A 13,318-nucleotide genomic window follows, 5' to 3' on the forward strand; every position below is an offset into this window, starting at 1 on the left:
ATAACCACTCGTTACAACCGAGGTATGCAGCAAAGCATTTGTGAAGCCACAACACACACAACCTTGAGGCGGATGGGCTACAACAGCAGAAAACCCCACCGGGTACCACTCATCTCCACTACAAATAGGAAAAAGAGGTTACAATTTGCACAAGCTCACCAAAATTGGACAGTTGAAGACTGGAAAAATGTTGCCTGGTCTGATGAGTCTCGATTTCTGTTGAGACATTCAAATGGCAGAGTCAGAATTTGGTGTAAACAGAATGAGAACATGGATCCATCATGCCTTGTTACCACTGTGCAGGCTGGTGGTGGTGGTGTAATGGTGTGGGGGATGTTTTCTTGGCACACTTTAGGCCCCTTAGTGCCAATTGGGCATCGTTTAAATGCCACGGGCTACCTGAGCATTGTTTCTGACCATGTCCATCCCTTCATGATCACCATGTACCCATCCTCTGATGGCTACTTCCAGCAGGATAATGCACCATGTCACAAAGCTTGAATCATTTCAAATTGGTTTCTTGAACATGACAATGAGTTCACTGTACTAAAATGGCCCCCACAGTCACCAGATCTCAACCCAATAGAGCATCTTTGGGATGTGGTGGAAAGGGAGCTTCGTGCCCTGGATGTGCATCCCACAAATCTACATCAACTGCAAGATGCTATCGTATCAATATGGGCCAACATTTCTAAAGAATGCTTTCAGCACCTTGTTGAATCAATGCCACGTAGAATTAAGGCAGTTCTGAAGGCAAAAGGGGGTCAAACACCGTATTAGTATGGTGCTCCTAATAATCCTTTAGGTGAGTGTATATACTGTATATATATACTCAGCAAAAAAAGAAGCGTCCTCTGACTTTCAACTGTTTTTACTTTCAGTAAACTTAATGTGTAAATATTTGTATGAACACTAAAAGAGTCAACACCATAAGACATAAACTAAAAATGTTTCATAATGTGTCCCTGAATGAAGGGAGGCTCAAATTCAAAAGTACCAGTCAGTATCTGGTGTGGCCACCAGCTGCTTGAAGTACTGCAGTGCATCTCCTCCTCATGGACTGGACCAGATTTGTCAGTTCTTGCTGTGAGATGTTACCCCACTCTTCCACCAAGGCACCTGCAAGTTCCTGGACATTTCTGGGGGGAATGGCCCTAGCCCTCACCCTGCGATCCAACAGGTCCCAGACGTGCTCAATGGGATTGAGATCCGGGCTCTTCCACTGCGAGGATGATCAGCTGTCCTTCCTGTCTCCCTGTAGCACTGTCTTAGGCGTCTCACAGTGCGGACATGGTAATTTATTGCCCTGGCCACATCAGCAGTCCTCATGCCTCCCTGCAGCATGCCTAATGCACGTTCACGCAGATGAGCAGGGACCCTGGGCATCTTTCTTTGGGTGTTTTTCACAGTCGGTAGACAAGTCTCTTTAGTGTCCTGCGTTTTTAGAACTGTGACCTTAAATGCCTACTTTCTGTAAGCTGTTAAGGTCTTAACGACCATTCCACAGGTGCATGTTAATTAATTGATTATGGTTAATTGAACATGCATGGAAAACATTGTTTAAACCCTTTACCATGAAGATCTGTAGAGTTATTTGGATTTTTAAAACATTATTGTTGAAATACACAGTCCTGGAAAAAGGAACGTTTCTTTTATTGCTGAGTATATATATATATATATATATATATATATATATATATATATATATATATATATATATATATATATATATATATATATATATACACCCCGATCTACATACTGTCAAATAAACGAAACACACACCGTGATGCAACACGAGAGGCTTCGCCTCTACAGTTGACGTCCAAGGTTCGATTCCTGAGACGGAGTGCAGTGAGTGTGTACGCCTGAATTAGGGCGAAACATGTGCCGCGTATTGTTTGCATTATTTGACAGTAAAACTATTTCAGTATATTCAATATATATAAATCAGCGCTTCCCGATTCATTTTACCCTCGCACCCCCTTGGTTTGAGAAGAAGTATGAAAAAATATGAGGTTAACGCAGAAAAAAAGATCACCAATTGAAGCTTTATGAATAATAGATACTTTATTCGCCATCAATAATTATTTTGGTAAAGCCATACTCAGTGTGATCCTCTTTCCATGTTCTAATTTTTTCGCAACTAGCCATGATTACATGAATGGTAAAAAAGTAAGAGCGAAGCAAGGGTGACATATCCAGTCAGGCAGGCGACAGCTCAATAGCTGGATATAAGCTCGAATTTGGATATAAGTAGGTTCTATTTAGTCGATAGAAATATCTTTGGTAGGAATGTAAGTTGAATTTACTCTTTAAATTTCTATGGTGAAGAAAAATGTATGCATTGCTGACTAAATTTACTTTTCATTACTACCAAACATATTTCTGTCAACTAAATAAAAATTACTTATATTTAAAATTTAAATAGAACTTGAACAGATACGATACTTCATAATACCCATGCAGCACTACAGTAAGTGCACATAAGAGCAAGAGTCATCCGTTTTTTTTTCATTTTTCTTCCTCAATGGATTGTGGCACCCCCAGCAACAGCTGCTCACACCCCAAAGGAGATATAGATAGATAGATAGATAGATAGATAGATAGATAGATAGATAGATAGATAGATAGATAGAGATATATATATATATATATATATATATTTATAGATATATATATAGAGATATATATAGATGTAGATGTATATAGATATATATATATAGATATAGATATATAGATATGACAACAACACTCATATCAATGACAAAACAATTACATTAACAACCATGTTATGTTATTTTTAAAATTTTTCCTTTTCTTGTTCATAACTTCTTTAACACACTACTTCTCCGCTGCGAAGCGCGGGTATTCTGCTAGTTTAAACATAAATGGTGAATACAAGTTCACATGAACTTTTCTCCATTAGAAAACAAAGGATCATCTGTAAATTATAGTTTACAACAAAAATAATCAATAATAACCACAACAACAATAAAAACAACAATTTAAAAAAATCCTTAAACTGGCATAAGATAGGAGATATAGACATGGCAAAATTAAATTAAATGATCATCCCCACTATGGGACTGAGATTTTAATGTATTGTTAAAGCCTGATTTATTTCAAACCATTTTTCAGATGGACTAACATTAAAACTTGTGTTTAAACTCTGCAAATATCACCCTTCATTGTTTAACACCACTTGTCACAATTATGAATCTGAAAGCTCCTAAGCACACAAACTCACAAAAATACTCAAAATGCCCACTAAAGGGGAAAATACCATCAAAAGCTTGGCTAGTTACACAAAGGGCAACATTGAATCGTTATAAATAAAATATTTATTTTCACAAAAATACTCTTGAACAGAGTCTTTTTGTGCTCTGAGGTGAGGAGCACACAAAGGAAAATTGTGTTGTCTTGAAGAATAAAACCAATTTGAGGCAAACTAAGTCCCACTACGAAATCCAAGATAAAGTCAAAAACAGAGCAAAAGGTCACAAATTCCAGTAAGTCATAAAAAAGCACAGTAATTAACAAAACTCACCAACTCCAAAGTGTATTCACAATGAACCTCAAAGGACTGTAGGTTATCCCAGTCTTTATAGGGCTGAGGACTGTCACTTCATGGTGATGGGCAGATGATGCTGCCTCTCTGGAGACCACCCACAAAATAAATGGCATATAATAAAAGGTGCTTGAACATACTGTAAATAAACTAAATAATGAACAATGCTAACATAAACTAAGAGCAAAATAGACATTTACTCCTGGCACACTGAAAAAGTTCTACATAGTCAGTCTTTCTTCAGAAACACAGTTTGACATTGTGCTTTGATTGGATGGTGATATTGCATTCTTTGTGTACATTTGTGAGTGTACAGTAAGCATGAATCATGGGCACATGTTCAAATATAGTCATTATTCTTTGATTTGATTAAATTGTACGATTAATTTAGGTTAGCCAGTTTATTTCAGAAACCTAAATTTAATGTACATGTTTATGGTTTATGGAACTAATAGAAAACAACCCTTTCATTTTGCTTATATTTTTGCTGTATGGGGATTTTTTTCCATTTAAGACTCAATCTATGCATTATTAAGACAGTCTTGCAGAATGACTCCTCTCTAATATCCACAGGATTTTATATACAGATCTGGCAGTGATGATTTCATTCATCATGAGCTGATAAATTTGCAAATCTTCTGCAGTATTAACAATTTGAAGTCAGTATGTCAGCAGTCTGTATGTACAGTAGCTGGTATCCATGATAGCATTTGTCTGATGAATGAACTTTTGTTAATTTTGCTCATTCAGGATAGATATTGGTACACAGTTGTATTAGATTTAACTCATTGCAAAATTAATTTGAACCCATCAAATACAAAAAAGTCAGATTTAAGCCAAAACTCAGAACTGAGTCACTTTTAACTGCAGTCTGAATGTAGCCTCAGTAAGCTTTTAGCAAGGTATAAAGTCAAAAGCAGCCACTATGGGTTTACCAGCTGATTTTTACCATTGTGTCTTTTGTCTATCATTGCTGTAGGATCTATGATCCAACTTTAGGATTGGGGGGGCAGTTGCCACTATGCCCCCATTCCACAGATGGGGCCTATGGAACTCACCAGACTGCCTTAATACTTGTTCAGTATATTTAGCATTATAACTTTGAATATGTTTACCTTTCAACATTGCCACATTACTTTTAACTTTAACTTCAACTTTATTATTTTGCATTTGTGTTTGCTTTGTAGAACATCTTGTAACAGTGCATTTCATGAAGGGAGCCACAGTACATAAATTAAATAGTAACTGAGTTGTTCCATTGATTGACTGAGGCGTTTAAAAGAGTTCACGGTCAACCAAAACAACTTCTAAACATTTTACAGGGTAATTCTTTTTAAAAAGTAAATTATATGATAAAAATAAACTAAAATATTTCACATATGTAAAAATAAATATTCGTATTTAAAAGAATATCATTTAATAACTATTCCATTTATTTTCAAATTGATATTCATAATTCCCATCTCGTCTACACGCCACCACAGACTCTAAAAACGCATGCTGACTCACACTGCCAAACCTAAAGGAGCTGCCTGGTAGGCTTTCACTTAAAATTGTAAAGATTACACACAGATGAGAAAACGCCTCCAAAATGAACAGTTCATTAATCAGATGCTTTGATCTTTTTTCCAGGTGTAAATCTTAGGTGCACCTCTGCATTGTACCACCCTATTTTGAACTCCTTTTTTTATTCCTTTCATTGTTTGAATGCCAAAAAACCATTACACCATATACTGAACGCACTTCATCCTAATGATAGCATCAGCTGGAGTTTATGCTGGCATTTTCAGGTGTAAGGCAGGGCACATCCCTGGACATTAAAAATCCGCACTCAATAACCCCACACAGACAGTGATTGGACTGCTCCACCATGTCATTCCATCAAAATATACATACGCTCTCATGTCAGCTTCCTGAATGTTGTCTTTAGCCAGGCTTTTTATGTCAGTAAATTCCACCTCAAATTTGAGTTGACAGTTGTTTTGTTGTGGAATGGTCCTTCAGTGACCCTGTTCTCCTCTTCATACTCTCTATTACATAGACCCCAAAGGCCTCAGATTCATACTATAGCACTTATATGTTACACTACCTTTTATATTTTTGACCTCAGTCAACAACCTAGAGCTCTAAAACAGAAAGGAAAGAAAGCTAAGCGTCATTCCTGTATCATAGATAATATGCTCAAAATATAAGCAATCAGAGTACAAATGTCACCAAAATAATACAACCTGATCATAGGCTACTAGGCTCCCTGCCTTAATGTCTTGCTTAGTGTCTGATGCAACGTGGTCTTGCATGGGCCTTGATCCAGCATGCCATCTGCATAGGGTAACAAAGATGGCCTCTGCCTAGGATGAAAAATGACAGAAAGAGAGAAAAAGAGATAAGGACAGATAGATAGATAGATAGATAGATAGATAGATAGATAGATAGATAGATAGATAGATAGATAGATAGATAGATACTTTATTAATCTGTCTGTAAGATAGTCCACGATCCATGCCACCAGGTGTGAGTCTACTCCAATCTCAGTCAGCTTGTCCCTAAGGAGCAGAGGTTGGATGGTGTTGAAGGCGCTAGAGAAGTCCAAAAACATGTCCTCTCTCATCACATCCACAAACCTCCTCTAAGGCCTCCCTCTTTTCCTCTTACCTGGCAGCTCTATCCTTAACATCCTTTTCCCAATATACTTAGCATCTCTCCTCTGCACATGTCCAAACCAATATCATCTCACCTCTCTGACTTTGTCTTCCATCCTTCCAACTTGAGCTGACCCTCTAACGTACTCATTGCTAATTCTTGTTATCTATTTTACTAAACAATGTCAGGTAGCTTATGTTTCCTCTGAGCTTTGCAATGGTAGAGGTGTTTGGTCAAACAACCATAAATACTGAAGCCATGCAATGCTGCCATAGGCATAAATCTAATTTGCATTTCATAATGAGCACTTCAAAGGAGAAACTCACAGCAATCCACAGAGAAGCAACAGATCTGTACGACAATACACTCGGACAACTAAATCTTAGAGTGCTGACTAGTGTAAGAGATTAGACCCAAGCATTTTATTAAGAAAATAGATAGATAGATAGAATCTCATGATTCAGTTACCAGTTTAGCTGGTTTGTTCTTGTCAGAATTTTTTCCAGTTTCAAATAATGCATAAATATAGTTTCAAACAAACAAGAAACAAAGGATATGCAGGTAATTAGGTCGTAAACTGTCTTCTGAAACATGTCTTCCAGTCCACACTTTCTTCCTTTCTACTGTCTCTTCAATTACAGCCTTTGCCAATTTGTTAATGGCCTTCATCTCAGCACACCTGTATTCCCCCAGACTAGGTGACCAGTCAGTTTCTGAGATTTTATCTATACTAGCTATAACTTGTAGTAAATACAATGATGGGTTTCTAAAGTTATTTTTTTCCTAAGTACATATTTTTGATCATAATGTTATTACACCATCCTTATGACAAGAGCAAAACTCTGGTATCCTTCAAGAAGACCCATTCATCTTTATGCATTTTTTGTGGTTCATTGTAGCTGGAATGTGTTGGTTGCAGCAAGGAAAAGAGCCCAAGTGTGCAATGATGCTGATGACAGGAGTGACACGTGAAGAGTGCTGTAGAAATGGTAGCCTGGACACAGCTTGGTCAAGCTACACTCTTCCAATTAGCAAAATCAGTTTGATGGGATTCCTCGGGCTGGTGACATGCAAACCCTGCAAAGGTAAGGAAGACATTTTATTTTAAGATAAACAAGGAAAATAAGTCCTACAGACAGGTAGGGGGATTGGAAGCTGAGTTTGGTGGAGCTGGCTGTTGGCAGAAATTGGGAGTCAAGGTTACTTAATAAGTATATGAATGGGATCTTAGCATGCATGTTATGCTCCTGGGTAAATTCACCCTTTATGACACAGAGGCTCATTAGTTGACTAAAAAGAAGCTGTTCCTGAATATACTAAATATTTTTACCTTAGAAAAGTGAATTTAAGCCACCCAATAAACCCAAGAGAGCCTCATACCTTCTCACATACTTTGAAAACCCCCAAAATGTGTCCCTGTCTGAAAATGACCTTGTAAGTTGAAATGAAATTATTTAATCAGTTCAACATTTTGTTATTTTTTGTTCTGTATATTTTATCTGGGACAGATAACAGTAAAGATGCTGCTGGGTCTCAAGTCTTGTAAGTATGAAAGTGAAGGATTAACATGGATATGGTAGAATTGCACTGGCAAGAATATTATTTTTCCTTTATACCGTATATATTTTCCTTTCATCTGTCAATTACACTGGGTAACAGAAATGAAACTTTTTTTTATCACATGAATCAATATAAGTTAATATTACAGTAAAGTTCATGCTGAGTTTAAAAATTTAATCAGACTTTCTCACATCATGCGGTGATTTTAAGTAACACATGATTAAAATTTACAATCTTTATATACAGTATAATAAATTACCGTGGCTGTTCGTTTGTCTGTCCAGGATTTTAAATCACCTGTAGCTCGCAAACCGCTTGACTTATTGACATGAAATTTGGTACACATATACTATGTGACATCTACTATCCACTTTCGGGTTGATAATTGACCTCCAAAGTTATTCCTGTTTTTATTTTTATTTTAATTTATTGTAGAATCAACTCTAGGTAGCCCTCTACCTCTTCATTTCTTAAATCATTCTTGAGGCAGATTGAAGACTTAAGTGCCAGCTTAAGTGAAAATTAAAGAAAAGTACTAAGCAATGGCAACACAAACACTGACTTAATCAGTTTTAACGTGAAAAGATTGAGACGAAAGAAGAGAAGAAACGGGTTGCTAGGGTGGAGATAAGAAGAGATGCATAGGAAGCAGCAAGCCCATCAACCTCTGAGCAAATGAATGCTAAACGAACAGAGAAAGGCTGAAAACCATAAATGATCAAGACAAGTGTATTCACTGCACTTTATCGTTAGTGGTAAACATATATTTACACTATTTATACAAGTCTCACCTAAAAGGTGGAAGTGTACAAATGTCTGCTGTACATGCAGGCTCAGGAATGGCCTTGTTAAGGATCCAGCAGTTGTCAGCAAGCATGCTGAAACTCCACTTGCATCAGGATTGCCTTTCCATTTCAGACATGTCCTGATGAAACCGTTTGCCATGGTCATCCATCTGGAAAGTCCAGATGACAATCCTATAAATGATTTTTTTAAAGAAATGAACACTTTGGGTGTTTACACTTTGGCATCTGAGCACCAACTGACATGGAGCTGTGCCTCAGACAGGGAGCAGGCTCCTTCAATCAATCAATCAACATTTATTTATATAGCACATATTCATACAAAAAAATGTAGCTCAAAGTGCTTTACAAAATGAATAGAAAAATAGAAGACACAATAAAAAATAAACATAAGTCAACATTAATTAACATAGAATAAGAGTAAGGTCCGATGGTCAGGGTGGACAGAAAAAACAAAAAAAAACTCCAAAAGCTGGAGAAAAAAAATAAAATCTGTAGGGGTTCCAGACCACGAGACCGTCCAGTCCCCTCTGGGCAATCTACCTAACATAAGTCAAACAGTCCTCTTTGTATTTAGGGTTCTCGTGGAAAGACCTGATGATGATGGTCACGTAGACTTCTGGCTTTCAGTCCATCAATGTTGGTGCATCATGATGCTTTGAGTAGGTGGTGGTGGCGCAGGCCGCCACCACAAAGAAACCGGAAAAAGAAACACAAGAGAGAGTTGGGGTCAGTACGGATTTTGGAGCCACTATGAATAGTTATTTTGATGAATTGAACATACAGAGTATCAGTATTAAGTTAAAGTGAAGTTATAAAAAGGCCATATTAAAGTAATGTGTTTTCAGCAGTGTTTTAAAGTGCTCCACTGTATTTGCCTGGCGAATTCCTATTGGCAGGCTATTCCAGATTTTAGGTGTATAGCAGCAGAAGGCCGCCTCACCACTTGTGTCCAAATGTGCTGCAAGCTCTGGCATAACAGACTTATTTGATGTCTTTCTGGAAAATAATAAAATGTACACAAGCAGCAGTAAAATTGTTTTAACTCTGAATATAACTTAAAAAAAAACAAACAATTCCACCTTAATAAGGGATTATATACTAAACTATGGGGTTACCCCCTACTTGCTTCACTTGCCAACCCCCCTTTTCTGTGCTACGCACCAGCCACGTCACATCTCTGCCACTCGTGTTGTGAAGAGCGGGGCTGAATGCACCCCAAAGAGATGCAGTCACTCCTCCAAAACCCCTCTTAAATGGTAATACAATGGGAAACAAATACAGTTTTTGTTTTACCTCCTCTTTGCTCGATCAGCTGTTGGATTGCTGCTGCTGCAGTGCCACGTGATCTGCATCTTGCACGGCACTTAGAACAGTTAAAAGCCTGTGCAGCAGCTGTCCTTATCATCTACTCTTTGTCTTTAATTTCTGGCCACTGGGCATGGTTAAATCACTTGGCACAAAGTCTCATCTCGCGGGACGCGAGTTCTTGATATTTTTTAGGTTATAATTTAAAAAAGAATAAGAATCTGAAAATCTAACAACATCACATTAAAGTTCAATAAATTCAAAAAAGAAAGATATCAAACATAAATATGTAGGTTTTAAAATAAGCCCTATTTAAAGCGTGACAATAAACGTCACATAAAATCGTTGCACAAAATTGTTGCACTTTTAGGCTTAGGATTTTTTATAGAGAGAGTAGATATACAGTCTAAAGAAACATAACTCAAAAGCTAGGAGTAATATAAATATTCGGAGTACATTTATGAAATCAGCCTGAAAAAGTACACCCCTAAGTTGTTCTGTGACAAAATCTTGGTTGTCCAGTGCTATTAAACCTTCTTCTTCCAATATGGCATTAAGGATCCTAGAGTCGATACAAGCAGCATCGGTTGCAATTCAGGAGCCAAACTCAGATCCACTCAAACTGGCTAAACATAGAGAAGCCACTTTACCTAACATGTAACTCTTTAGCATGTGGGTGAAAACATCTAAAATGCACTCTCACTGAGAACGCTTTTGGATCTTAACTCAAGGTTTTGGAAATGTGAGAAATCAAGGGTAAGCCCTGTGCCGGGTTGTTTCTTGTCTTTTTGTGGTACATCTATTCACAGCCCCCACCTCTTCTTTTAGTATAAACAAAAATGAATATATTTTACATATACATTGTGAAAAAGTGCACAACATATAAAATACAATACCCTATTTAATTGCTGAATAGAAAAGGCAGGAAAAGAACTAAAAAACACTGTACTCGCTAGTGCAATTGCCAGTGCTCCTGTTCTTGCCACACCAATGTGCATTTCCAGTTGCAGGGCATGCCAGACATTTTGCTGGGTTGTATTAATTGCTGCAGATGCCTGGAGATCAGAAGGACAGCGGCTGGCAGGGAGATGTAGGTGGGCTTAGTAGAGCTCCTCACGCCTGCAGAAAAAAATGAACAAACCTGTTAGTGCCATGCAACTGTCCTAAATCCTCGCCAGAATTACCTTAAAATAAGCGCGAATATAAGCAACACTTTGCAATAATGAACAAAAACATACTCCCAATGGATTTCAGAAAAATAGCTTATGAATAACTGATAGTAAAATGAATCAAATCTATTATGAAAGTCCCTGATAATTAAATTAACCATATCTTTACTGTTTCTTCTACTGCAATGATGTATTTAAGATAAATAAATACATGAGTGCATATTGTATAAAATTCATAATAATAGCAAAAAAACAGAAGTCTATGCCATTTTAGACTTCCTAATACATCAGTGACTGGTCCACTTTCTTACACCAAGATCAACACATTAGACTTCTTCTTATCTCCACGATTTTCTCTTTCAGATTAGCCTGACCTCTCTTCCTCCCTGCAGGCGAGCCCTGACTTCTCACTCCTCCACCAACTCCAAGAGCATTGGTTTGGGGGCTGGAAGGAACTTTTAAACATCCTGTTGAGCCTTGAATCACTGAAAGAGTCAAGAATGCCCCATAGAACTGAAGTCCTGAACCCTCTTAGTATTATAAGGCCTTGACAACCCAGGTTACTAAAAAGTGCAGTAGGGGCTCTGCATATAGTATCACACACCTCCTATTAGTTAAGGGGACTTCTACCTTTCTAGACTGTCCTTCCTGTATATTATCCCGGTAAGAATTATTACCAGGGATCCTTCTCATATTCATAATACTAGACCCCCTGCTATGATGTGTTTGGAGAGGAGTCCCACCCAAAACAGAGCCACCCATGGTTGTAACAAAAAAGACAGAAAGAGCATAAAGATTTGGGATACCCGTAGGCAAACCCCGGATAACTGATGAAAAAGTAACAAAACATTTAACTTTCATTAGCGGAAAACACATTTCCAGATGCGAGTCTAGTCATAGACTGACTACAGATGGAGATGGAGCCAGTTAAAAGGCTGGTGGAGAGGAAAAGGCAGGTTCAAGTGATGAGAAACCAGAAGTGATGTCATGATTCATTGCGCTGTCAATCATCAGATGGGCAATTGAAATAAAAGTTAAAGTACCAAAGGCTGATAGAAATCCATGTTTTATACCTAATGCTTGTACGCAAAATTTTGTTAATCTAAATGAAAGCATACTCAGTTATCATGTTTACACACACACACACACAGACAGACATACAGACATAATTCCAAAAATGGTATTTTCTGACTCAGGGAGGTCTAAAACATCAAGATTCATCAAAATCTTGAAATTGAATTTTTGGAAGACTACAATACTTTCCCCATATACAAGAAAGTAAAAAAGGACAGACATTAGGCAACATCGCCAACCCTCAGTCAGGGGTGGAATTACAGTTCTTAGGTTGTTTCCCATTTGCAGATGTGTGTGTGTTATAGCTCTGCAGTGGGCTGGCGCCCTGCCCGGGGTTTGTTTCCTGCCTTGCGCCCTGTGTTGGTTGGGATTGGCTCAAGCTGACCCCCGTGACCCTGTAGTTAGGATATAGCAGGTTTGATAATGGATGGATGGATATGTTATAGCTGTCACAACCAGGCTAACTTTACACTGCGCAGACATGAAGAGACAGCGCTAACTGCACACAAGCCAGGTGTGCATTCAAACTAATTCTATGAAGCAGCAATGCTAACCTCTCTGCCACTGTGCTAACACAGAAGAAAAGAAATAACTGAAATGAATGAATGAAAGTAGTACAACAACGATGGTGTTGTAGGCCAGCTGGCTCCACACCGACTAATGCCCAGAGGTGCTTATTTGCCAGGCAGCAGCAGACACAACAAGGTTTTGTGTTATTCTGCACCACTGTTTCCCAGCTTGGATTGAATCCAGAATTCTGTTCCAAATCTCCACAGCTGCTTATAGTTGAGAACACCACAGTGTCAGACTTCAGCCAGGTAATCCAGAGTCATTTAAGGACGTATTTGTTCAAACTGCATATAATACAAAAAAATAAAATCCTGTCACAGGTCAGCGTCACTAACAATTTTGGTTTTTGTCCCTTGAGAAAAATTAACAGTGAGCTGTTTTTATACTACTTCCAAGGAAAATATAGGCAACGATTGAGTAATATCTAAAAAGTACACTCTATTCTATAAAGGAGGCAAGTCAGAGGCGACATGTCTACAAGTATAAAAAGGTCAAGAGCCTCCACATCAGATCAGGTGTTGTTCAAGCTCCTTGGCACTTGCGGCCAGGATAAGCCCAGCATCACATAAAATAAATTCAAGCCCAGCTGCTCGGCACTTAAATTAGTTTGACACACAGTCAGC

At 38.0% G+C, this 13,318-nt stretch overlaps 1 protein-coding gene across 1 annotated transcript in view; it reads left to right on the top strand.

Moving 5' to 3' along the window:
- The window catches only part of fstl3 (follistatin-like 3 (secreted glycoprotein)), a 72,957-nt gene that overhangs the window by 25,012 nt on the left and 34,627 nt on the right, over nt 1-13,318 (top strand). The window contains exon 2 of the mRNA XM_039766656.1: nt 7,111-7,296. Within this exon, the coding sequence (XP_039622590.1) occupies nt 7,111-7,296 (186 nt within the window). The remainder of the gene's footprint in view (nt 1-7,110; nt 7,297-13,318) is intronic.

This window comes from Polypterus senegalus, chromosome 10, assembly GCF_016835505.1.
Source record: "Polypterus senegalus isolate Bchr_013 chromosome 10, ASM1683550v1, whole genome shotgun sequence".
NCBI lineage: Eukaryota > Metazoa > Chordata > Cladistia > Polypteriformes > Polypteridae > Polypterus > Polypterus senegalus.